General features: G+C 33.7%; 1 protein-coding gene across 3 annotated transcripts; it reads left to right on the plus strand.

The window, feature by feature from the left end:
- Positions 1-246: 246 nt before the first annotated feature.
- On the plus strand, positions 247-24,820 carry LOC123715204 (insulin-like growth factor-binding protein complex acid labile subunit). 3 transcript variants are annotated; one of them, XM_045670122.1, is made up of 4 exons: positions 247-387; positions 18,439-18,536; positions 20,050-20,173; positions 23,540-24,820. In XM_045670122.1, exons 2-4 carry the CDS (start codon positions 18,514-18,516, stop codon positions 24,587-24,589), a joined length of 1,197 nt encoding a protein of 398 aa, XP_045526078.1. In that variant the 5' UTR covers positions 247-387; positions 18,439-18,513; the 3' UTR covers positions 24,590-24,820. The 3 variants fall into 3 exon arrangements, with proteins under 3 accessions (XP_045526078.1, XP_045526079.1, XP_045526077.1); XM_045670123.1 differs by having other exon boundaries at positions 20,053-20,173; XM_045670121.1 differs by lacking the exon at positions 18,439-18,536 and having other exon boundaries at positions 20,053-20,173.
- The last annotated feature ends 1,218 nt before the right edge of the window (positions 24,821-26,038 follow it).

A 26,038-nucleotide genomic window follows, 5' to 3' on the forward strand; every position in this document is an offset into this window, starting at 1 on the left:
TAACATTTTTCTATCAATAATTTCTAAACCGCAATTTTCAAATTAGAAAATTCAATCAATAAAACTACTATCACATGTTTAGGCAGTGATTAACCATCTACTGTATGTTGGTAATGTGAGGAAGTTATTGGAGCAGCCGACTTAATAGAGCTCTGAGACAGATGAGTCTAATGTTGCGACTGCGCGGTGGAACAAAACACGACTTGTGTCTGGGCCGTCCTGTATCAGTCAACCGCCTGCTGTAGAACGAAGCACGTCCTTCCAAATTCTGTGTTGTGAGATCGCTGCAGTGAAAAACTAAGTGATAAGTGCAGCTTAGGAGTATATGAATTATGTTCTCGTAATGTTTATATGCGGGGAAATTCAAAGTTGGAATTCGAAGTTTCGGTATGTGATAATCAAAGTTTCTGGAAACTTCACTTCAGTTTTATTTGAGAGATTTTTACTTTTCGAAGCGTTAAAGTTAGGGACTTATTTTTTTTTATTTTGGGTGCAGGCACTTGCTTTTGGACTTCGGGCTTTTTTTATTGTAATAATGCACGTGCTGAGGGGCTGTAAGTTGGATTCGTAGGGGATAATTAGTCTTCTTTGGGAAAAATATCTTAATAAATAAATGTTTAAGGATTTATCGGGTTTGTTAAAGCAGATTAATATAAGATTACTATGATTTTGTTTAATTATCTCTAAAGCTTTGGACCAATTAAAGGTATTGCCGTTAGATACAAGATTTTCTCGTTGTTAGACGAAATGGTTAATTTTCTCTTTTTTATTTAATTTTTCCTGCAAAATATTCTTAATACTTTAAGTATTAAAACTTTCTAAAATTAAATTTTGAATTATTCAATAAAGAAGTTCCATTGACTCTAGTCAAAGGCTTAAATAAAATCAACAATTCAACTGACATTAATTTGGTAGTTAATTGACCATATTTTGCATGTTAATGACCGCAAACTATCAGAATTAGCCAGCAAACGTTTTTGGCAGACTTCGGCCACAACTGCGTAGAGTTACAACGAAATTTTGAGAAGCTTAAACGAATGTAACGAACAAACGAACATATTAATTTGAGTACATAATTTATTTTTTCATTGACTATTTTAGCGAAACAGTTAAATGGTTAGTCCTTTTTATTTCTTTATAAGTTATCTTACAGCTAATATTATAAAAATAACACTTGGTACAGATTACATTGTTAAACAAATTATACGAATCAAAAAACATAAGTCAATGAATGTAGAATAGATATAAAACTGTAATGTTTAATACACAAATTACAACTTAATATTTTAAAGAAAAAAGAAGTTGTTACTACTCACATATATTTCCTCACCATTCACTTCCCTTCCCTTTGGTAAGGTGGAAAATGTCTACATTTTCATAAATTCTATTGTAATAAACGAAACATTGGTGAATTACGAAGATAATTCGCGTTCGTACGCGGCACATAGAACAATTCTGAATATCTTGTCGAATGCTCGAATGTTCTCAAATAAATTATTGTAAATATAATCAGAGATTAATAATATTATATTTTTTTCTGTAGATATTCTTATTTTAAGAATATCTACATCATAAATAAACTTGTAAGTATATAATTAATAAAGTCTTCTAACCTTTCTAAATTATATCTCAGCGTTAAGACAAGTTGAAAGTTAACTTTCATTGTAAAACATTGGATAATTAATTTAATCTTTTATGTTTTCATTACACAAGACACATTAAATAGTTTATACACGTATAAAACTCATGTTTGAAGTATTAATAATTTTACTTAAAGCATCTTCCAGAGAACAAAAATAATACAATACAAAGACAATAATTTTGTTCATAATAACTTAATCATATTAAAACATAAAAAATAGAGTCGACAAAAATTCGTATGACACTCCTAAGTTAAGACGACTTTCAAATTGCCAAGGACACACGAGATCTTTTAAATAGTCATTGTAGGTAGTCATCTATTATTTTTGGTACAATATAGAATAAACTCTTTATGTTTAGTCTAATTATAAAAAGTAATTAAAAAGTTACGTAGGATTCGTTAGGATGTCGGTAACTTAATATTCTTTGTAAAATCGACGTAGCCAGAGATTCATATTGAATCATTAGATTATTAAACTTGCCGATAAATTTTCACGACTTTGATCATAAAAAGAAAAAGATAGAATGTAGTTTTAAAACAGGAACGTTTCGAATCGTTCGATTGTGATTAGTTAATCTGTTAACAAATCAGAATCTATAGAACGATTTGAGACATTCGTTTTTTCAAATACAAACTGTATTTTTAATCTATAGACTATAGATTAGAATTGGCTCAATAATTGGCACTGTCAAGCAGTGTTGTGCCAATATGACGTCATCAAACAACAAGTCCGAACTAAGGTATTCTAATATCAGCGTTCTGTGTCCGCTTATATATTTATCTGCGGATATCTTTAATCTTATTAAAAAAAAGAATTAAAAAATAGCAGTACTTGAATGACGTAGCAATTTGTTAAAAGATCGTTTAAAATTTTATGGTCTGTCTAATTTGTGCGAACAGTTTTGTATTCTCTCATAATATAAAACTCTTTTCATCATAGCGTAAATTTAATTTGCAGAAGGAGATGGAAAGTTTAGTGAAGAGACTTTTTATAAGAGAATTAAATACATTTGTATTATTCAGCAATCATTTGCGTATTTACAGACGCGAAGATAATAAAAAAGGTTTCGTCGCGCGGAAACTGACAGTGACTTATGGGAACCGCCCTTTCATTGCCTGCGATTGTCGCCCTCTTAAATGTTACTCAAATTAATACTACCCCTCTCAAATAATTAAGTTAGATCTTCAAAGTCTTCGGCGATAAAGAAAATGATCTACTTCAACTCATTATTAAATTTTCTTGCGCTTTATGCATGCCAGAGGGGTCGCGAGTGTGATGCCGGAGTTTTAAGAATTAGTACTCTCTTTTCTTCTGACCCTTAGTTGGATTAGTTCGGTAATGTGTAGGCAGCTAGTTTCACATCGTGGTGGTGCGCGGCAAAAGATATCTTAAATACGAAAGTGTGGATCGACGAACGTTGGGGTGATACGGGTGGAATTTCGTTGTTTTTAATATACATTCACGCTTCTTACCCGAAGGGGTAGGCTGCTATAGTCTTGACATACCTCTCTCGTTTGATCCAATTTCATTCACCATGCAAATTCCTCTCTTCTCTAGTATGTCCTGGATTTGGTCCATATACGTACCTATCCGACTCGACCTCACCATCCGCGATAACCTTGTAGATCCAGTAGGATCATGAGTACATGAGGATTATGAATACATAAGCCAATTTATTTATCGTTTCAACAGCTAAGCATTCCCTTTACATATAGTATTAATTACATAACGCCATAATAATGAGGCCCAGCTGAAGTGTGAATGATTTTTGGCTATCCTAAAGCTGGAATGAAGACTTCATTTGCGTTTTTGGTTTATTTTTCAAGGCCCTAACCTCTTTGTTTCTTAGATATACTAGTGTTTCAAATAAGTAATCTGATACTAGAACGGAAGCAGTAAAATGGCTGTCAATGGGCTGCGATTGCTATGGGCTCGTTTTCTTATAAAAAAAGAACGTTCATTGTATGACTATGGGGTTCAGAGAGGTCTTAAAGTGTTACACAATATTAAGGTCCTTTCATGCTAGGAATCGTTGATAGATTCGCAAGATTAACATTCAGAGCAGATGGTGAGTCCAAGCTGCTCTTGTAACAATACAAAATAAAAGCCCTGCACGTAGCCACGTTGAAAGGCGGACTTCCTCAAGTTACTTATTTCAATTCTTATTTCATATTGCAATGAAATTGAAAGCACGATTTATATCCAGGATGTTACCGGGAGAATGTAGGTAATCGTGTTTTATTCTATACAGGTTCTCTGGGACTTTGAATTATCTACTAATGTAGCCTATTAAGATTTTATTGCATCACAGAGTTAATAAGAACATAATACTGCTGTTGGCAGAAATTTTACATAAAATAACGTAATTTAAAGGTATTTTTTATGGAATGGTGACAGTTTCTTATACACGATCAGATGTTAATCTGTTAATCTACTAAAATTTACCTTTAAGAAGCGATAATTAGTGATTTTCGACTAAAAACATGACACATTTAGACACTTTATTCACTAGAACTTGTAAAATCACTTTGCATTGAGAATATTGAATATACATACTGAATCACTTAAATGGAATTTTAATTTAGATTTATGTTTCCATAACTAAACACCTAACAATGACAGTGTGTTTAATAAATATTTATATAACTGCTTTTAATTTTTATTGTGTTAATCAGGTTCTACTAACAGTTCATATAGCATGAATTACGAATGCGAACAAATGCGGTACGGTATCTTTAGTATAAGTTTTAAAAAAGCCCTCTCAACAAATGTGTATTGATAAATTATGACAAAGAAATCGTCTCGCCAAAGTAAAACTAATGGAAATTTAACTACCGGTAAGGGAATCATGTATCTTTCATAAATATTATATATACTAAAATATGATGTATAGTAAAAATCATAACCAAACTAAATATGTTAAAATATTAACTGTACTACTGTTACATTAGTCATACACATGTGTTGCAATTTAAATATATATTTTTAAATTTTGTTAACTGGAACTAATATGTATTATCTCTTGGGTCAGGGTTCAAGTGCACAGGCGCTAATTAAAGATGTAAGTTGGCACCTGGTAGACAATACCGGTGACGCCAGAGCTGGTGCTTTCCTCGAACGAATAAGTATCGCAATACAGCGAGAAATGCTGCTAGCAAAGGTACACTGCCACAGGGACCAAACTTTTTAAATTCGTTTTAATTTTCTATTCAACCATTTGTAATTTGTATGTTTGAGCATTGAAAATAAACACCAATATTATATGTAATAATACTACTTAAAATCCAGTTTAAAAATCAGTGGTGCTACAACCTCTTTTAGGTCTGAGCCTCAGGTTTCTAAATGTGTTGAATCTAATAGGCAAGTAGGTGATCAGCCTCCTGTTCCAGACAAATGTCATCGACTTTTTGGTATACGGCATGCCGGTTTCCTCACGATGTTTTCCTTCACCGTTCGAGCGGATGTTAAATGCGCACATAGAGAGAAAGTCCATCGGTGGACACCCGGGAATCAGACCTAAGAACTCAGGGATGACAGTCGCACGTTGAATCCTCTAGGCACTCCAAAATCCATTTTAAACAGAATAATTCCAGCGTAGACTAATAAATAAATAACAGCGGAATTCAAATCTTTGTCTAGATTAGAAATTATTATCTGGACGTTTTAAGGCATTTTTTATAGTCACAGATAAGGTATTAGACAGTTTTCTCAGCCTTAATCGTTTAAAAGCTTAACTTTTTTTGTAATAGAAACTTGGAGTTGCCTTTGTAAGGACATGTGCTGTCACATAATACAACAATTTAACATTATTGCAAAAACAAATCAATATAAAAACAAGAACATTCAAAGATATTTTTTAAAAATCGACTTAATGCACTACTTTTGGAAGAAATGTCTATTAATAATTATTTGCGTGAAACATTCTAATTGATATTAAGTGTAATGTTACTTACATTGAACTTAAAAATTAATTACTTATTTCCTATTTTTACAGTAACTAAATACTAATGCAATTGAAAACTAAACTAAAAACATAATATAAACATGACAAGTAAAAACTTAAAATCTAAACCATTTTACAACTAATTATAAATAATGCAATTCTTGTGAATTCAGCCAGTGTGCAAATAAAAACATCTGTCTCACAAGCAATAATATTTTGGGTGCGCAAGACACGCGTAAATGGTGCTTCTCTAAGTAAGTTCGCACGCGCGTAATATGTGTACGTGATGCAATATACGTATTGACTATAATGTTAGGACTCGTAATATAATTGTTACTTATATTCTATATATTAAGAAAAATTTCCACGACATTACGTGTGGCAGAATATGCGAACTTTAGATTGTACCACCATAACATTTAGTCCCATATTCTTGCAAATAAATTAATATTATTATAAATAATATAGTTTTTGATGTTTTCTGATTTTCTTATCCCTTTAATAGTAAAATGTGAGTATGACGGGGTGAGGTGTTATTCATAATTAAAATGGGAAAAATAAATAAATTACGCGTTGAAATGAAGCGTGTAATACTTTCGGTTTTTGTAGTCGGTCAAGATATCTAAGGTAAAATCTTGGAATATTTTTTCGTAATCTTACTATAAATAAGGGTTTGTGAGATTGTAGGGTCTAATCTCTGGATCTACTGATGCGATTTTTTTAAATTCTTTAACAAATATATGTGTTATAAAACTAAATAAGACCTTTTTGTAGAAGACGGATTTCGACTCGACAAATCAACAGTCTTCTAGGGCGCGTCGCTAGTTGTAATAAAATTGTTTTCGTAGAAATGCCTCAACTTAATAACTCAAGGATTAAGTAAATATAATATGGAATTTAGCTTAAGTGAAAATACACCAAAAAATAAGCAAAAAGAGCTTTAAGAATTGAATGAATTTTCTAAATCCACAGCTTTTACGCGTGCAAATCCGACCTCCATTCAGTTCTAAAATTATGAACGGAAGAATTTTTCTATCTCGCTTAATGAGTGTGCCACAAAATGCGGAGTATACATTACTTGAATTCTGCACTGGAGTCAGCTAAGAACACGATTAATGTTTGTCGCCCACATGTAAATCTCTGCAGGCAAAACAAATAAATGTTTTGTAAAATGTTTTCTCCCAGCGGTACACCTGATAAATGATTGCTACGGGCGTTTTATGAAAATGCGAAACGATAAAATGACATATTATGTTATTGCTTTATTACTCACTACGGGTGAATAAATCGGATTAACGGCATTATATATTTATAGATGTATCGAAATTGTGATTTCGCGAACATCATATACACTTGTCTCTTTCTGTTATATTTTATTTACGCTGTGATGAAAAGTGACATGAGTATTTTAGTTTAAACTGAGTTGTTTGTTAAGTTGTTAGAGGGGCAAGACAATCGTTAGGCAAGTACAAAACCAACCAATTACCTCTGCCATGACAATTACTTTAGAAAAACTTTACAGCTTACAATATATGACAATAATATGAGAGAGAATGTGTTTAATGTGTATTTGTGGGTGCCTGTGTGTTAAAATTGGCTTGATTGACATCCGTAACAGTTACAGAGTAAACTCCAACTAACGTCACTCGATTTAACGAAATCAATTGGCTTTGGTTGGTTTAGCCTGTCTTTCATACAATTATACACTCTACATATCATTACACCCACTCTCAATAACTACACTACAATAGAGTAATAAAATACTTTTTAAGTTCCTGACATTAGTAAAAACTGCGCAGCTGTGTACGATCTTTTGTTGCTTTACTATCCCTGCCCGCAATAAACGACTGTCGGCATCATGCCTACGAAGTTTCTAAGAAATTCGTTCTTTTGTTTAGTCGTGTAGACTGCTATTGAACATGACTAATAAGTAGAAGTCATGGATTATCTATACGTTTTTCTTCTCCATTGTCCATTTAACAACTCCCTATAACGCCATAAAATTCACAGTCTCTTCAGAGTTATATAGAGTTTACACTGTTCATTAAATGTAAAATGGTGATTGTTGAAGGATGATTGCATTTTAAATTTAGAATTATGCTATTTATAATTTTGTCACAACCATTTTGTTATTAATTAAGTATATTATTATTAATTAGGATGATTCGTTTGGGAGTAGTTGACGACACTAGTCTTCAGCGTGTGACTCTAATCCCTGAAGTCGTAGCTTCGATCCCTTGCTGTGGATCAATGGACTTTCTGCGCATATAACATTTTCTCTAACGGTGAAGGAAAACATTGCGAGGAAACCGGCTTGCCTTAAACGCAAAATGTCGACGGCGTTTGTCAGTTACAGGAGGCTGATCACCTATTAGATTGCCAAATTATCATGAAACAAATACAGAAACCTGAGACCCAGACCTAAAAAGGTTGTAGTGGCACTGATTTATTTATATTTAAACCATGATTGGTAGATAGCGTTGTTTCCTTTAGTCCATTTTTGGTGATCAGCAATTCTCATACGTACAAATTAAAACCTTTATTGCGATTTGAAATAGACAGTAGCTGTGTGCTTAATAAAACTGGTGCTTTCAGTATCTGTGTCTAAAGAGTAAAGAGCAAAGTGGGACATTCATTTCCGCGAATTTAGTGATCTTTAGTGATTTATTTGGTGCGATCATCAGAAGATATAGATTTTGCCTTAAGAAAGATTTAAACTACTTGTTTCTTAATATTGTCTTTTCTTTACATAGCTTTTACACATTTAAAGAATACACTAGAAATGTCGGGAGAAATTTAAAATTATGTAAAATAATTATAAGTTTATAATAATACATAGCTTCAATCCGGTAAAGAAGTGTTTTCTTTAAACTTGTTTCTTAATAATTACTCATGTATATAAATTAATTGCTGTTCTTTTGTTCTCAAACTCGCTGGAATGGCTGGACTGATTTGGTTAATTATGATCTTGAAATATTTGTGGGAGTTCAGGGAAGGTTAACGTAAAACATAAATGTTAAGTAAAGAAAAACACTAGAAACGACGATTGATATTTCCTGTTAAAACTGTCTTATCAACCGAAGCTTGACTGTCAGGCGCTTATTCCATTTATGAACGCACAAGAGATTCATAGAAACTTAAGATTATAAAAAAAAATTGTTTCGCAGTTGCCGCTCTCGTCAAACGTCATTGAAATTTAAATCTTGTCTCAGTATATCCTACGTCCACGTCCACGAGACGAAAATCAAAGGGTAAGCGTCGTCGCGTCGTTCAGTTTTACGTTACGAATGCACGCCACATCAAAACAATCAAATATATAATAATCGAACCCAGAACCGAGTACAGTGTCATAATATTTTTTATTATAAGCTTCCTGTAAATACGCTAACAATGTATGGAGTTTAAAGGACCATAAATAAGATTTAGCATTCACACAGGACGTTTTTCGCGCCACGGGTTGACAGGTAAAATAACCCCGAAGACGTAAAAGAATAGGCATCGCGGTAAATAAATTATAATGCATATTCTGTGCTAAGTATACAGTTCTTACAGCCATTTTATTATCTGTTTCATACTAAATGATATTTTAGTCTGTGGTTATTGTGTTGGTATACAGTGTCACCCACTTATTTAAAAAAGTTTTACCTCTACGCTGTCAACACTCTAGCGAGGTTATATCGATAAGTATACATACAACTTCTTACTTTAGTAACCAGGACCTGGTTCCCGACAAAATAGGTCCGTAGGAGGCCCCGACACAATCTTACGGATAAGGATGATCGAATCACCGTAGCGAATAAGAAATTAAAAGCATGGCAAAGCATAATAAAAGTCACATTAAAGTAAAACCCGAGTAAGGCGTGGATGTATGTAATTCGCTCACTCCAGTGAGTAGAGCGACCTCCCTTCAGGCGATTGACCATCCCACGACGGCCTAAACCAAGGTCTGCCAAAACAGCCCAAGCAAGAGATAGCAACTTGGGCCTTCGGGAGGGCCAATCGGAGGACTGGACGAGGGCCCATTAGGTCGGAGGAAAAGATTCCTTCCTTCACAAATAGAACAAAAATGTTTACTCAGTTAAAACATGAACTAAACCAGCTCAACTGAGTTTATTCATACAAATAGATGTTATCCACATCGTTGATTTGTTTTTAGTCTGTTTAAAACGGTGCTTTACTAATAAAAACCAATATACTCTTAGCATACAAACAAAGTGTGGTAAAATGGCCGAGGCCACGAGACCTAGAGGCCCAGCTTGTGTTAGATGGACAGACGAAATTTAAATGACCTCCTCCTGAAAATTGTGGAATGCTTTGTTGGAGACTTTTATCCGTGTCAATATAAATACAATATTTGATTTTATTACTAATTGTTAAAGTCTTGTGTTTTATTTGAATTCGTATAAAGCTATTATTGGATGAGAATGCGATTTCAATTTTACACTTGACATTGCAAAGTTAAAAATTGAGAAAAGAATTACCAGCTTTAATAAAATTAGGAGATGTTTTAAAAGGTTTTCACGGACGATAATAGGTTGTCGTGCGACGTCTTGCCAGACATTTCGGAGCGAGAGGATTTGTGCGAATGTCGACAATGAACAAACGAAATGATTTAAAAGTTTATTTTACATTTTTCATAGCTTATAGTTAATCATTATTTATTGTTGTTTGAAACCTACCCCAAGAATTGCTGTTGATTTTTTATATAAACCAACAGTTGCTCAATATAATGCATAACGCAAAAATTATACTCTACATTTTTAAAAGTTGAGAATATTTTATCCATATAAAATATAAGAAAACGGAAGTTTTAACAAGTGGAATTTGCATATTGGCTTTTAAAATATAAATTCGAAATCATTATTTATTGTTGTTTAATTATGATGTTTTTTATTTATTAAACTTCGTTGCAGTAACAAAGAAATGCATTACAATTAATATAATTAAATAAAAAGGAGAGAAACTGTTCTTTTCGTTTGAGCGATCTCTTCCAGCAATCACTGTTAGAAAAATAAATAAAATTACATAAGAAGTGCAAAACTGCGTAATATTAACGTAACTACGACATAAAATTATTTAGAAGATATGGGTCTGTTTCACAATCTACGGATAAGTTCTACATAAGTTCCAAATAAGCTATTTATTACTTATTGGTAGGATAAACACTATTGCGTTTCACGACTGTCACATAGCGCTATTCGTCACATAAAGTCCATCATAAGTTACGAGTCCGAACGCGAAGTTTCTTATTCGGAACTTTTATCTTCCAAATAATTTGTGTTGCATAGCTATTTGATACTTTATCCATACATTGTGAAACAGCCCCTAAATATCCATCATATTATTAAGCTTTGGATATATGTTTTTTATATACGTTTGCGTTGCGTTATATACGTTTGAAGGGCATTCAGTAAAGGTTAGATTTTTGGAAAAATAATAAATGTATATTGACAGTTACTATTTAGTTATTAAATCTGGTGAAAACCTATTGGTAAACATAACCGTTATTGAATACCTAATATCTCATACGAAATACAATAAATGTATATATATATATATATATATATATTTGTTATTTAAAAAAATGCAATGTCGTTAAAATAGCGGTATTATTATTGCACCAGGCTTGTATATATTCCCTAGTCAAGACCTTTTCCCAGGTTAAGAAATATACTATCTTTAATAACATTATTGTTGACTTCAATATTTTTGTAGCTCACTTTGATATTTTTTTACATTTTATGCCTAGGTTTAATTTTAACACATATTAGGTACAGAGCGAGTCTATGCTTAGAGTAAGATAGAGAAACGAGACATGTAACTTTAATATGTCAAAATGTATAAAATTTAACATACAGGAATTTCCGTAACAGGCCCAGATTTAGTTTTTTGACACACGACAGCACAGATTATAGTATGTTTCAGAAACGAGACGTGACTTCCCTAAGTCAAAGCTCTGAATCCTACCCCAAGAATTGCTGTTGATTTTTTATATAAACCAACAGTTGTTCAAAATAAGCTATAACGCAAAAATTATACTCTACATTTTTAAAGACTGAGAAGATTTTATCCACATAAAATATAAGAAAACGGAAGTTTTAACAAGTGGAATTTGCATATTGGCTTTTAAAATATAAATTCGAAGCAACTAGTCCCTCATTCCTTAGTACAGCACTTCCTCACGGGAAATTTCCGTTTTTCCGCTCTTAAATGTCTATTTCTTATAGATTTTGTGACGCCCAAGAAGATATCTAAAATTTTAACGTATTTCGACGACGCGTTCAGTTCAGTTCAGTTCACACGGTTTTTAACGTATATGTTACCTGTTAGTATACTACTTTATAATTGGCGAGTAACCTACGCATAAAAATATGTTTGCTCCATTCTTCATTGAGATACGACAATTAAAACAAAATTGTCTTTTGTTGACGGTTCTTATACATAATTTGGCAACACTGACTTGTAGTCTGATATTTAATAATTTGATATTTAAAAATATAGTGTCTCACATAATACTAATAAAATAAAAATAAATCAATGGCGCTACAACCTTTTTAAGTCTAAGGCAAGCCGGTTTTCTCACGAGGTTTTCCTTCACAGTTCGAGCTAATGTTTAATGCGCACAGAAAGAAAATCTATTGGTGCACAGCCGGGTATCGAACCTACGCCCTCAGGGATGAGAATTGCACGCTTAAATCACTAGGCTAACACTGCACTAATAAAATAATGACAACGTATTTATATGAGATTATATCCATATATTATATATACAGGCACAGGGGATCACCTATTAGATGGTCAAATGATCATAATACATAGATCAGAGGCCCAGACTTAAAAAGGTTGTAGCGCCATTGATTTATTTAATATTTATATAAAGTTTTGTCAATGCACCATGGTATATTAAAAATGCAAATACCCACAAGGATCTTAGTGTTGTCGCCTAAATATGGCGACTCGAACTCATAAGATTCAATATTCCTGCCAGATCTCTACGCTCGCACAGAACCTTTAACCTTCCGACTCCCAGAACCAACATTGGGTTCCGTGAGCCTCTTCACAGGATGTGTTCTACTTTTATTTATTTCTATTGTTAAAACAACTATTCGCGTAGTAAACCTTGTATCTTTCTTCTTATTTTGGCTACTAGTATATCTGTCGTTCTACCGATCTATAAACTTTGTATTGTCTACTTAAATATTTTGTTCTCTGTCATGTCACGTTTTGTTTTGCTTTATATCCTTTTTTTTATCAGTGAAACTTTTTGTGGATATATCCAATGCTTTAATTCTTATGTTTATATTTCTTTTCTGACTTCTACTTTTAGACATGTATCTGTCTGTTTCCCAAATGAATAAATAAATAAACCGTTAACTCACAAACAGGCTACATAGCCATTTGAATGCTGAGGCAATCCAACTTCTTGACACAACAGGAATTAACGCCTAAGGAGAACTAAACCTTTTGAGTTAATAAACCTAGTGTAGAATATAAGTGCAAGTGCGGTATCTCGGACACACAAACATAGTGTCATAACATTACAGAACACTTAGACTGTTTATGAAAATTACCTTAGTTTAAGCTATTCACTAGAATTGTAGAAAATTAAGTCAACATAATATTATTTATTAGCTATAATGATTACCGAATTTTATTGTAGGTAAAAAATGAAGTTTCAGTTAGAGTTAAACAAACACAACCAACAATCTTCTATAGGGAATGGACATCATATCAACGTTCTAAAATGCCTTCATGACTTGTCTATAATAAATATATTTTAAATGCTCTAACACAAGTACATAGCCAACTGCGAGTATGATCATAAATTAACTGGGCGAACCACTTCGGCCTAACTTTCCAAAGTAAACTAATCTTGTTGTGCCAGCCTGTTCTAATGCTGTGTAAAATATATGGCGCTGTCATTGTATCGGAAGTAATCGCATACAAATATATCAATTTAGTTGTACAGTATAGAAATAATATGTGTTTGTGGTACTATGGCATAACTTTACTTCCTGGTATGCCAAGTATATCGAAGTTAAAGAAAAGAGAATGGACCAGCGCCTGCGTTGCACTAAAATACTTCGGTGTAATATTGATTAAAAATAGACTCAGATAAACTTGGGCAGACTCCAGAATAATAATATTTCTAGTCAAATCGAGATGTAGGATCAGTTCGCTATTTCGTAATTACGATTTAAAATTTGTTTATTGAAATCATTTCCCTATACAATAAATCCATTTGTCCATCCATCACATACATCAGCCATGTCAAATTAGAATGTAAAACGTAACAAAAAATATTAATTAACACACAATATTACATTAAGATATCAGGAGAGTAAGCCTATATGTAAGTCAATTGAACCTTCCTCTTGAAACGATGATAAAGCAGTTCTATAACTTCTGGGAAGGGTTTTCAATAGTTAGAATGTGTACGTCGGCACTGCCCTGGATAGTTTTGGCTTCAGCACGGTTCGTCTTCCCCAATTCCCGGGAAGTCCGGGAATAAACAAATGTTTTTCGAAAAAGTATTTATTCTGTGCCATAATACGTAAATTACATTAAAAGTATACTCATTATGAAGCTGCTACATATTTTCTATATGTTATAGGGCACACAAACAATACAGATAATCACAGGGGTTAGCAAAGATTCATTTAACTATTACCGGTAAATTTAGGTAATTTAAACTTAACTGAAATATAATTTAAGTTTATAAAAATATCAATACAATCTTTGGTCTTGTTCTATATGTTTCGTGGTCATTTGTTTTTAATAAGCTTACAGGTGATCAGCCATATGTGACTAAAACTGTCGATTTTTAAGGTTCTCATAACAACCAGATGTTTTCCAACGTATATATTCACAGTCGTTGGTGGCTGTTATGAACGCAATCAGGACTGAGAGATTAAGCAATAGAACTGCTCCAACTGTTCATAGACACAAATAAATGACACACAATGGCGTGTATGAAATTGATTAACGCAGGCCATTACTGCAGACTTGAAAGGAGACAGAACTAATGTGCACATATATCTACAATGTTATTTTGAGATGTTTTAGATAAAATATGGACGTAGAGATATTTAGACTTCTGAGCTTTCATTCAGAAATAATGTTTATTTTATCATTGGCCTAGTGGCTTCAGCGTGCGGCTTTCATGACTGAACTCTTACGTCTGTTCCCAGACTTTCCCCATGGACCTATGGACTTTGTTTCTATGTGCGCATTTAGCTTTCGCTCGAACGGTGAAGGACAACGTCGTGAGGAAACTGACTTGCCTTAGACTCAAAAAGTCGAGGGCTTGTATCAGGCTGATCACCTACTTGCCTATTAGATTAACAAATTATCATGAAACAGATACAGAAATCTGAGGCCCAGGCCTCAAAAGGTTGTGTTGGTTGGTTGTGCCACTTATTTATTTTTAAATGTATACTAAAAACACTACCTACTTTTTAAAGTTCGAGTGCTGAAACGAAGCAATAAATGTATCGAATTCGCTTGCTTTAAAATAAAACAAACTGTCCTTTAGGTCCTATATGGTGCCTTACATTACAACTCAATATTAATTACATGTAAATCGCTGCTCACGTAATGTACACAATCAACAATTATTATTATTTATTCAGCCACAGAGTACAGGGGCTCTGGAATTTCCAATAGCGATACCAAGGTTTTTGTATGCAAGTTCGAAGTTCTCTTAATTTCCGTAGTGCTGATGTTACAACCTTGCGTGCTACAAAATCAAAATTTAAGTTGGGATCTTCAAAATAAACAACAAAGAAGAGTAAAGTCCTAGGGCAGGGCCTATTGAGTGGTATTTTGCTCATATCATCGTAATTAGAATTTTTGAATGGATAAAAAAAATACATTTATTCCTATGTATTCTGTGCAGGAAAAAAGACAATAGTCTGTGGAATAAAACGTCAAAATTTAAAAATCGAAGCTCATATTTCACAGCTAACTATGTCCCAAAGAAACATTGTCAGTTCGATGATTGATTATTCTGTGGAACCAATTAAAGTTGTCCAGTACACTGAATGTTGTAAAATTCACCAAGATTAATTGGAAACTCGGCAAATAGGAAGCTGCAATGTGTTCAGCATTAGTTATTAGTAAATAAAACACTAAGCGTATAGGAAATTATAAATAAACGTTATTTGTGACGCCATTTGAAACAATATATAAACAAAAACTATTAATAAGACTATAAATATTTACCTAAATATATAATAAAATTAGAGGATGTTATTTATTGAAACAAGATTTTAGTTTCCATTTTATTATGAGTAAATTAATAAACGTAGGTACTGAGTTTGGTGTGAAAAATAGATTTCCCGGAATAAAATAGAATTTAAAACATTAAAGAATTTTTGGCTGTACACTTATTTTTTGTAGTACAAGATTATAAAATATGACAGAATATAGGTTAAAGCACGAGGTAAAACGTGATCGTGTTCGCATAACCTCTCAGACAAGTGACGTCAATATTGCGATCACTAGTCCCCGCTTTATCTTAATTTTCTCAAAGATTTATGAAAATATAAAAAAATCTACGACAAAGAACCGTTCCTGAACCTTAAAATGAGAGTCCTGAGTACATACCTCACCTCAATATATCCTTAACAGGAAGAAAAACACAAATGTCAATCGTAAGGATAAAAAATGATAATACTGTGCCTTTAAATAGTTTACAATGCGTACAAACTAAGAAATTATAAAATTGACGGCGTAACTCATAAATAAAATTCGCGAAAACGTAACCAAATTCATGTGCGTCGTAACCCAAGCGAAACAAAAGGCAGTAAATCAAATGTGACGATCGGCCGCGTTAAAATATATAAAATAAAAAATATGTATTTCGAACAATGTTTATAATTAATTTTTAGAGTTGTTGTATTATCCAAAAAACAGAATTAGGCCTGTTTTAAAAAACATCTTCACCTTGAGGTTATACCAACTCCCAACATCTAGTTCATAATAACTTATGTTAAAAGCATGTGGTAGGCCGTCTGTAATGCCACCCCCGGGACACGAGGGAATCCTTAACATAAACGTACTCCTGCAATTTTAAGTTTTTGGCATCCGACTCCGGCATTATTCAAAGCGTTGTTTTGTATTTCAAGCCGCGACGACTGTCCCATTATTTATATGGCTTCTATTATACCCCTTTTAATAATGTCGCCATTTTGTCTACGTTGTTTTTAATGGTACAGTTTAATATTTGAGTGGAAATTTGACAATTGTTATTACGACAACCAAGGTTAAAAAATTGTTATACTTTTTAGTATTATCTGCCATTGTGACTAAATGTCATGTCAATGTCATTTGTCAAAATGAGACTGGTGTATATCGAAACAATAAACAACACTTACATAAAACAACACAATACATAATGATAATAAATAATATACTTAAATTGTACGTGACCAAAGATATTAACAATGAACGTGCCATATTAATATCTGAAACTATGTGGTGGTGGGATCTCAAAGCTATCGGGCTGGCTTACCACGATAATTAAGGGCTTGAAGGATTCTTCGCCACTTACAGAGGAAGCGAGAAATTAATAACACAGATCAATATTCAAATCTTATTTACATAATATTATTCTTCAGCTGCTAAAATTTGGCATAACCTGAGCCTTGTCAGCGGTTATTCAATTTTCAAATGAAATGTAGAACAATGCTTCTTTTGTTTCAGCGAAAGTAGGATCTCTTCATCTGCAGGCGAACTTGCTAACAACTAAACAGGCAGTTTCTAGATGGGCACGTGTAAAATTGGGTACCTCGTCACATTCAATTCCGTTTTAAATTACTATGCTTAATTGGAACTGACTACATTCCGTCTTTTTTCTCAAAGACCTAAATCGAAACCAGTCCAGTTTATATTACACTTTTTTCCCGTTTTTCAAAAGGTTTTCCTGTAGGCTTAATCAACTTTGTTTTGTAATTATTATGAAAAATTCATAAAGGATTTAGGTATTTGGAAAATTATAATGGGAACTGTGTTTTCATGTCTTACTAATTCTTTATAGATTGCTTCTGACTTTTTCTATTAGCTTGTTTAAATATTTGACTTTAGTACGGTTGGACGTTGTGTGGATGCAAGGAATATTGCTTTCTTTGTACGAATATCGCGTAGAAAGGTTTAGTCCGAAACACATGGCTTATCTACTTAAAAAAAAAACAAAATATATCAACGATACAGACAAATGTGTCTGCCATAGACCTTAATAGGGTGTTAGCACTGTGATATTTTCTAATAAACATAAAGCGTAATGACGATAGTGTAAAAGTAACTCTATAGTCTCTGTAGACTATAGTTACTTTTACATGTCAAAAACTGTTTTGTGTACTGGCGACTTTGAATAAAAATAAACCTCCATAGCTAGGAAACTTTTTGACAGAACATTCTAAATTTAAAAAAATACTAAAGTCTCACAAGATTGTGGTATTTTTTTAAAGACAATACATACGTACAACAAAGTGGTGTCGCGTACAGACAGTAACGAATACCTGCGACATTGATTCCGAAGTTTTTTTTAACCAAGTTCAATGTAGTTCTTCCAATATCCGTAGTGCTAAGCAAGGCTCATTATTAAGATCGTGATACAGTCGATATCACTATTACCAAGTTACAGGCTCTGGTCAGAAACTAGCATACATAAGAACATTAAAATACTTAATTCCAGACTATACCACTAGTAAAATATTTTGTTTACTAATCTTAATGTATGTATGTATATTTAGAATTATTGTATATATACATTTATTGGATTATCTAGAAGGATCTCCTAAATTGGGTGATTTAAATAAAATAAGTAAGTGATAAATACTTTCCCGGCAGGCCTTCGTGGGATGGGTAATGGCAGTGCGTAGGTGAGGCCGCAAGGCGGGCGCCGCGCTCGGCCTGCGCCCGCCCATGGCACCCACGTTATGCATCAGGTAAGTTAACAAAAGGCTTTGGATTAATAACTATGAAACTACGACAGTTGACAGATATACTATGGCAGATAAAATCACACGTGTGACGTGACGTGATGCGTTATTCCGTTTAACCAATCACAGTCGAACGCAATGTATCGCCGTGTAGTATCTCGAGGCTTTTAAATTAGTGTCGTGTGTATGCCAGATATATTTATGTATAGGCTATCCGTGAAAAGATTGTATAAACAAGAAACGATGGACCCGCAGGCTCCTTGAATGGAGACCTCGGCAAGAAAAAAGACCGCGAAGCCGCCCACTACCAGGTGGACTTACGACATCGTCAAGGAGGTTGGCTTCCAGTGTTTGCAGATAATACAGTTCAGGTCGTACTGGAGGAAGATGAAAGAAGCCTACCTCCAGAAATGGACCAAAAAAAGATGCTGATGATGAAACTGGTCCGATGCGACCGATGTTTAGTTTTATTTTTAACCGTTTGACATTTTTTACTGGCTATTAAATATTCCATTTTTTTTTTGAATTAGTAAAATTGTGTTTTTTTTCTGAACTGTTACGTCATTTTCTTGTTACAAGTATGTAGTTATTGAACTTATAAATATGGAAGTAAATTGTAAAGACAATTCCCTATTTTATTGATATTCCCTTGATACTAGTGTCGATCTTATGCATTTTTAAACGTTTTCCAAACGAATTAAATTGCTTTCGGTAATAAATATTTAATAGGATCTGTTCTACAGTGTGTTAGTACAAGTTTTTTCAAATAAGCGAGAGCTATCGTTCCTTTATAATCCTTTTCTTTAAACCTTAATTCCATGAAGCAATATTTAAATTTATATAGGTATGCATTGTTATTGTTTTCGTTATTTCAATGAAAAATAACTCATATAAAAAGTCCCATAAAATATATTTCAAGTAAGTTTCTGTGCGTCAACTTGAAAGAAGGATTGTTTCGCTAAGAATCGAAGCCAGCATCCTCTATGCTGTATGTAGTATATGTCACCCATTGAGGCATGAAGTCTGTTTTTAAATTACATAAACTCTTACTATCGTCATATATGTATGTTTTAATTGCTTTGATTTGTTTCATTATTTATGTCTAAGTATAGCAAGATATACAATTGTGTATCTTATGTAGTTTTAAACTTCTTGAGGTCACCTTATATAATTTTTTCCTTACAATAATTGCCTAGAAAAGATCGCTCGAAAGCAATAATGCGGCCAGTTTGCCTCTTTTATTAATTATTTTAAATGTACCATATTTCTTGCAACAAAGTGTATAAAAACTAATAATATTTATCTAATAATAATATTTGAATTACTATCCTCTAATAAAAGAATGACATTATAAAAAAAATATGGCATTGCTCAAACAATACTCTATTCTGTGGTATATTTGTATTTTGGCGTCATTAATATCATTGATGTTTTAAATTAATCTTCAATTATATTATATTTGACTATAAATGTCTACAACTATAATGTTACAGCTATTATAATATCCTATTATATTTAGCAGGTGGGTGGTGCAATTCACATCAGTGTTGGCGTGGTTCCTCTTTGTTCCGGTCAACAATCAACTAACGCCCACACTAGTTCCGACTTGTCCCACGCAATGCATCTGCCTATCACAATCGCAGGTAAATAGTTTTATATTTAGAAATGAGTTTTTAGTACATTTAACCTTTAAAGAAAATTTCAATTTCGGATTGATACCTGAAGCACGATTCGTAAACCGTTTAACTTAATCGAATGGTAATTGGAATGGAAAATCTTTACATACTATATGTATCATTCATGGAGTAAACCTATAAAAATATTAGGGAAAACGTGCGTTGGCTGTCATTAACTGACTAAAGTATTAACTATACTATCGAAGAGGAAACTTAGAGGTAAGTCCAACTTCCGTACATCAAAATTATATAGGATTTTGTCATTTGGGGGTCATAGTTCGCCCTAAATCCTAAAGGTTTCTGGCTCGAAGGACCAAAATGTTATGATTTTCACTCTATATTTTTGAAAATAATATATTTATGCTAATTAATTAAATGCTAAAAATGCTATGCTATCCAGAAGACCTTGTGTCTCGGGGGCAACTCCAACAATTTAGGGAATTGCCGCACTTATAAAACTAAGACGGCCTGATTGAGCAGAATATAGCTTAGTTGGTTGCGAGCATGTGTGCTAATTATATTGACACATTAACGTCTGTTACAACGAATCGTATGTATCTACTGGTATTAATAGAAACTGAATGGATTACAATCAAACTATCAATCCACATATAAAAAAACACCTTTTTGGACATTGAAACGAGGCTATGAGTCAGTTCGGCGCATTAAGATTGTTAAAAAGCATTGTCGAGCTATGTAATTACTGTAGTAAAATCGTGTCGCGTAAAACGAATAATTTTGTAACTATAAAAATGGAAATAGCTTTATTAGTGTTGCCAACGACGTATATTATTTAAAGTTTAAGGCATTTGGTTTTGAATATTCTACTTTATACGCGTACTTAACGAAACTAAAATAAAGTTGTGTTGAGTAGATCTGTCCCTTTTTATCACTTGAAATTGACATAAGGCAATTAAATTTTGACTTAATAGTAAAGTATTAAAATGGAAATCATATTTCTACGAGCCAAGGCTGTACATTTTGGTCACTCAGGCTTTCTTAGTTTTATAAGCGTGGCGATTTCCTAAATCTTCGAAGTTACGTCCCAAAAGTATAGCCAAACGCAGTCACAATCTTCAACTGTCAAATTGCATGTTTTTGAATTTGAATTAATTCGTGACAATGTACGCGAGCGGTTAATATAGAGTAAAACTAAAATCCTTTATTATTTAGAGCACCCTGAAGACCCAGGAACCGTAAAATATTTCTGACTTTGTTTAAAAACAATCATCCAATATATAATATAGTCCTTATACGTTGGCATGTTAAAATTTAATGAGTGAAACAGATGTCCCTATTAACAATGAATTGGCATTATCCAGGCTCAAAGTGTTAAGTTGTCGCATAAGCTTTGCATATATTCCATATCACGTCAAGACTTTAAGGCTACGATATTGTCAAAAAAATTGAATTCCTTCAATTCGTTTTTTTGTCGACCATATTGAATTCAGCGATATTAGTTAAATGTTGGTAGTATATGCAAATGCCGTTTGATAAAACATGAACTAAGGATAAACGTTTCCTATCCAAACATCAATAGGAGCACAAAAGTGAATGTTCGCGTACAAGTGTAATTTTTCCTCTAAATATTATCTTAAATTTGTATAATGGATCGGAGCACCTGCTGTCCGGCAATTGAAATAAAAGCGTCCCTACGAGAACAAGCCCATTTTATAGACCCTTACTAAATGACGTTAATTTTCTGACACATTTTCTTTATGAGTGCTCTACCTAAAATAATAGAGTATCCAGCACCCCATTAACGTATAATTTTAATAGAAACACCTACTGATGCGCAAAAGGCGCTGTAACCCGAATAATTTCCGGGCAGTTTAGTAAATAGAAACAATGAAAACTAAAATGTTCATATTACTGTGCGTATTAAACATAATGAACTTACATACTTATCAGTCTCGTTTATAAACGATATAGTATTGTGTTAAAATTCCGGAAAATCTCCAAAAAATTGCAAAACTCGTGTCTTAGTCGAGCCTGACTTTATTCGTAGTTTTTGCGTTTATTCGTTACATATTAAAATTACGTTTTTATGATATAATATGTACTTCTCGTTGTTAACACTATATGGATAGTGATGGGGCTCGCTTGCTATTACAGTGCGTCTAGAATGTTTGGTTGTGCAGATTTGTAATATTATTCCGCCTCAATGTCCAAGCGAGCTGTATCTCTTCGGTCGGGGCGGTGTTGCCCACAATTTATTCTTTAATTCATTTTATTATTAGTAATCTTATAGCTAACATACATATTATAAAACAAGACACTTAGACAATACAGAAAGCCAAAACATATTACATAGATAACCAATATATATGTAACAGAAAACACGTAAGTACATTAATGGATAAAATATATTTAAAAAATAAATAGGGGCTTTCTATACGCCCATTAAGAATTGCGTGTAAAAAAAGCAAGTCTTGTTGACTTGGCCAACGTTCTAATGAATCTAAACAATAATAATGATTATCATTGTCTGCTGGAATAAATAAATAAATATTATCATATATATTACTTAGTATCAGGTGGCTTGAAAAATCGATCAGCCTTACCACGAACGTCATTTTCAATAGCAATGTTAGTACTGTAAATTTCTTTTTATTACAAAACGTTTGCCGGGTCAGCTAATATTAGTATAGAAGTATGAACAATTCAATGGATGGAACATGAATAAATCGATTTCGATTTTGGTATCGGTTATTTGTAAAGATTAAGTTTGAAACAATTCAATCACAATATGGGCATGAGCCTGTGTGCGTGGAGGGGATTAATTTTATTGACAAAATAAACAGTGACGCAAAATCATTATCATCCATAACCGTTCACGAATGGATTTGTTATTCCCTGAATAGCTATATGTAGTGTTTCTAGCGAATTTGTTTCCCGGCGCAAAAAGATGACAGCAAAAGATTGTATACAAAAGCAAGTCTGGTGTAATCTTTTTGCTGTACAAATAACCGTTTTATCAATTATAAAAATCGATTGACGTCAACTCATTGAGGGTGTCTGTCTTTCCTAGAGTTGGGTACTGAGTTGGATAATGAATATGTGTTCATTTCAGCAGCGTCTAAACAGGTCCCGGAGGTGTTCCTTCCGATAGGCCACTTATCACTTAACATCATGTTCGTACAGTTTTAAAATAAACCTTACTGGAAAAATAATGTTTTAAACGAAACGATAACAAACTCATAAACTTTACTTTGACCCATTTAATTTATTATATATTCACATGTAAATTCTTGCGGACGTAATGTGCCAGTTTATTTTCATACGTTTTATATAAAGTTTCCAATGTATTCAAATGAATTCCCTTGTTTGCAGGTTGTGTGTAACAGTGCAAGTTTACGCGGCGTTCCGTCGGCATTGAGTCCGAATGTAATGCAGTTATCGCTGTCGCGGGCGGATCTTCGTGTCCTACGCTCTGATGCATTCTCTCATCTCCGACAACTGCGGCGGCTGTCTCTCGACGCCTGTAACCTCACGCGCATACGTCCTTTTGCCTTCCGAGGCCTGCCACGCCTGGATGAACTCTACATACAACACACGCCGCTCGCTACAGTCGATGCGTTCGCATTCGCCGCGCTCCAGAATATATCGTCAATTGTTTTATCGCATAATCGAATAGCGCAAATTGAGGGCTATGCATTCGCTGGAACCAATTTTATTAAACTGATTTCACTTAAGAATAACCCTATAAAACGAATACTAGCGCATGCATTTTCCGGTCTCAACGATGTAACTCAAATAGAATTACCGTCTGGAGTTAAGTCAATCGAGCCGAAGGCTTTCTTCGGCCTAGAGGGCGTGGGAGTTTTAGAGCTGGCTTACATGGATTTACCAGCACTGCTGGCCGATACGTTTTTTGGATTAACTCGTGTCGGTCGGCTGGCTTTACGTGAATCTGATCTTGGGGTTATGCGCATCGGGGCTTTCGAAGGTTTAAGACACGTAGAGGTTTTGGAGATATGTAACAACAAAATTGACGGTGTGGAAGAGCTGTCTTTGGTCCATAATAATAGCGTCCAAACTTTTAAAATGACAGGAAACCATATGCTCGAAGCGCCAGAATCGGTGGTTCTCGAAGTAGAAAATTTAATAATACGCGGAAATCACCTTCCATGCGAGTGCGGGCGTGACCCTCTGGCGAATGCGTTGGCTCTTACACCAGACTTTGCTGAGGAGAATTTGTGTATATCTCCGTTGAAGGTGCGTGGACGTAGTTTGTCTAGCGCTGCGGGAGCTGTATGCCGTGGCGAGGGAACGGGGAGCGCGCGCGCCAGGGCTGCAGCAGGAGCAAGTCCACTGGGCGACACATTCGAACACTCTCTGGCCATCATTATCGCCGTGATAGCTTTCCTTGCCAACAGTTAGCCGCCCATGGTGTTCAATATTGTATGTCTTTGTAAATATTGTATAATATGTAAGAATGTAACGCGAAATTTTACATTAGGTCCGTTCATTTAGTATACGTTGGACCATAAATGAAATTTGCCTTTCGATACTATCTTGTTTTACTCCAATTTATAAGAGTTGTTTAATTTAAATATGCTTTTAAGATGTTATATTGTTACGCATCTTCTACAATCCAAATGTAATAAAGGTATAAACTAAGTTATGTTTCATTTGTCCTTTGTGTTTTCAAACAACATATCTACCAAAAGCTACTCATAGATATGAACAAAAATGTTGTAACGAAAATATAGACATTAAGATTGAAGAAGAGTTAACTGTGTTGGCCTCATGGCTTCAGACGTTCAGACGTATCTCAGCTGTGCACCAATTGACTTTCTATGTACTCATTTAAGATTCGCTCGAACCGTGAATGAAAACATGGTGAGGGACCAGCTTGCCTTAGACCCAAAAAGTCGACGGCGTGTGACCGATCACCTACTTAATTAGATTGACAAATGATTATGAAACAGATACAGAAATCTGAGGCTCAGACCTTAAACTCTGTAGCACCATTGTTTATAATTAGATATTTTATTAGATAATGAAACTGTAGATAATAAAACCCAAAACAATAAAATCAATCAAAACATTTCACATTCAGGTTTTAACAGATTCTCAAGAAGTACCCGCACAAGAATCGCAGGCCTCCTAGTATTAGGTGGAAAGAGCTTTTAGAGGTATCTTAACTAATAGAATATTCTAGACAGATTGAAAATTTATAGAAGCATAAGAATAGTATCTGTTTCTAGACAATTAGGGGATACATCAGATAGGGACTGACTAATGCGCTGTCGGAAGGAACGAACTTAGTCTTACATCGTTTATTCTCATATCACACACTCGAACGATTAGTAAAGAAGCTATCTCTGATTAAAATAAATTGCAGTTATTAGTATGCAAATCTGTACTTAATTATGCTACAGTGAATGAACTTAAACTAAGGAGAGACTTCATGTCTAAAGTTCTGCAGTTTTGACAGCGCTCACGAACAGGTTTTGAAACATAGAAAGTACAAGTGAGCTTATGTTTTATTTAAGCTTTGCGCTAATTAAAATAATATATAGTTTTCTTATGAAAACGCATTCAACTTGAAGCTCTGAATATTTTGATTCTAATATAAGATTCGTCTATTGTAAGGTAGGTTCAATCCCCGGCCATGCACCAATGGACTTTCTTTCTATGTACGCATTTAACATTTGCTCGTACGGTGAAGAAAAATATCGTGAGGAAACCGACTTGCCTTAGAAGCAAAAAGTCGACGGCGTGTGTCAGACACAAGAGGCTGATCACCTATTAGATTACCAATCTATCTATAATCGATACAATCGTATACTACTGTCATAACTATAAAATTTTGGAATTTATGCT

Source organism: Pieris brassicae, chromosome 10, assembly GCF_905147105.1.
Source record: "Pieris brassicae chromosome 10, ilPieBrab1.1, whole genome shotgun sequence".
Lineage (NCBI taxonomy): Eukaryota > Metazoa > Arthropoda > Insecta > Lepidoptera > Pieridae > Pieris > Pieris brassicae.

Excerpts from the sequence above, each read along its gene's own strand:
- LOC123715204 (XM_045670121.1), top strand. The coding sequence starts at position 326 with ATGAATTATGTTCTCGTAATGTTTATATGCGGGGAAATTCAAAGTTGG. Across the intron at positions 388-20,052 it reads AGTTGGAATTCGAAGTTTCG|GTGGGTGGTGCAATTCACAT; the intron begins GTATGTGATAAT and ends TATATTTAGCAG. Across the intron at positions 20,174-23,539 it reads TCTGCCTATCACAATCGCAG|GTTGTGTGTAACAGTGCAAG; the intron begins GTAAATAGTTTT and ends CCTTGTTTGCAG.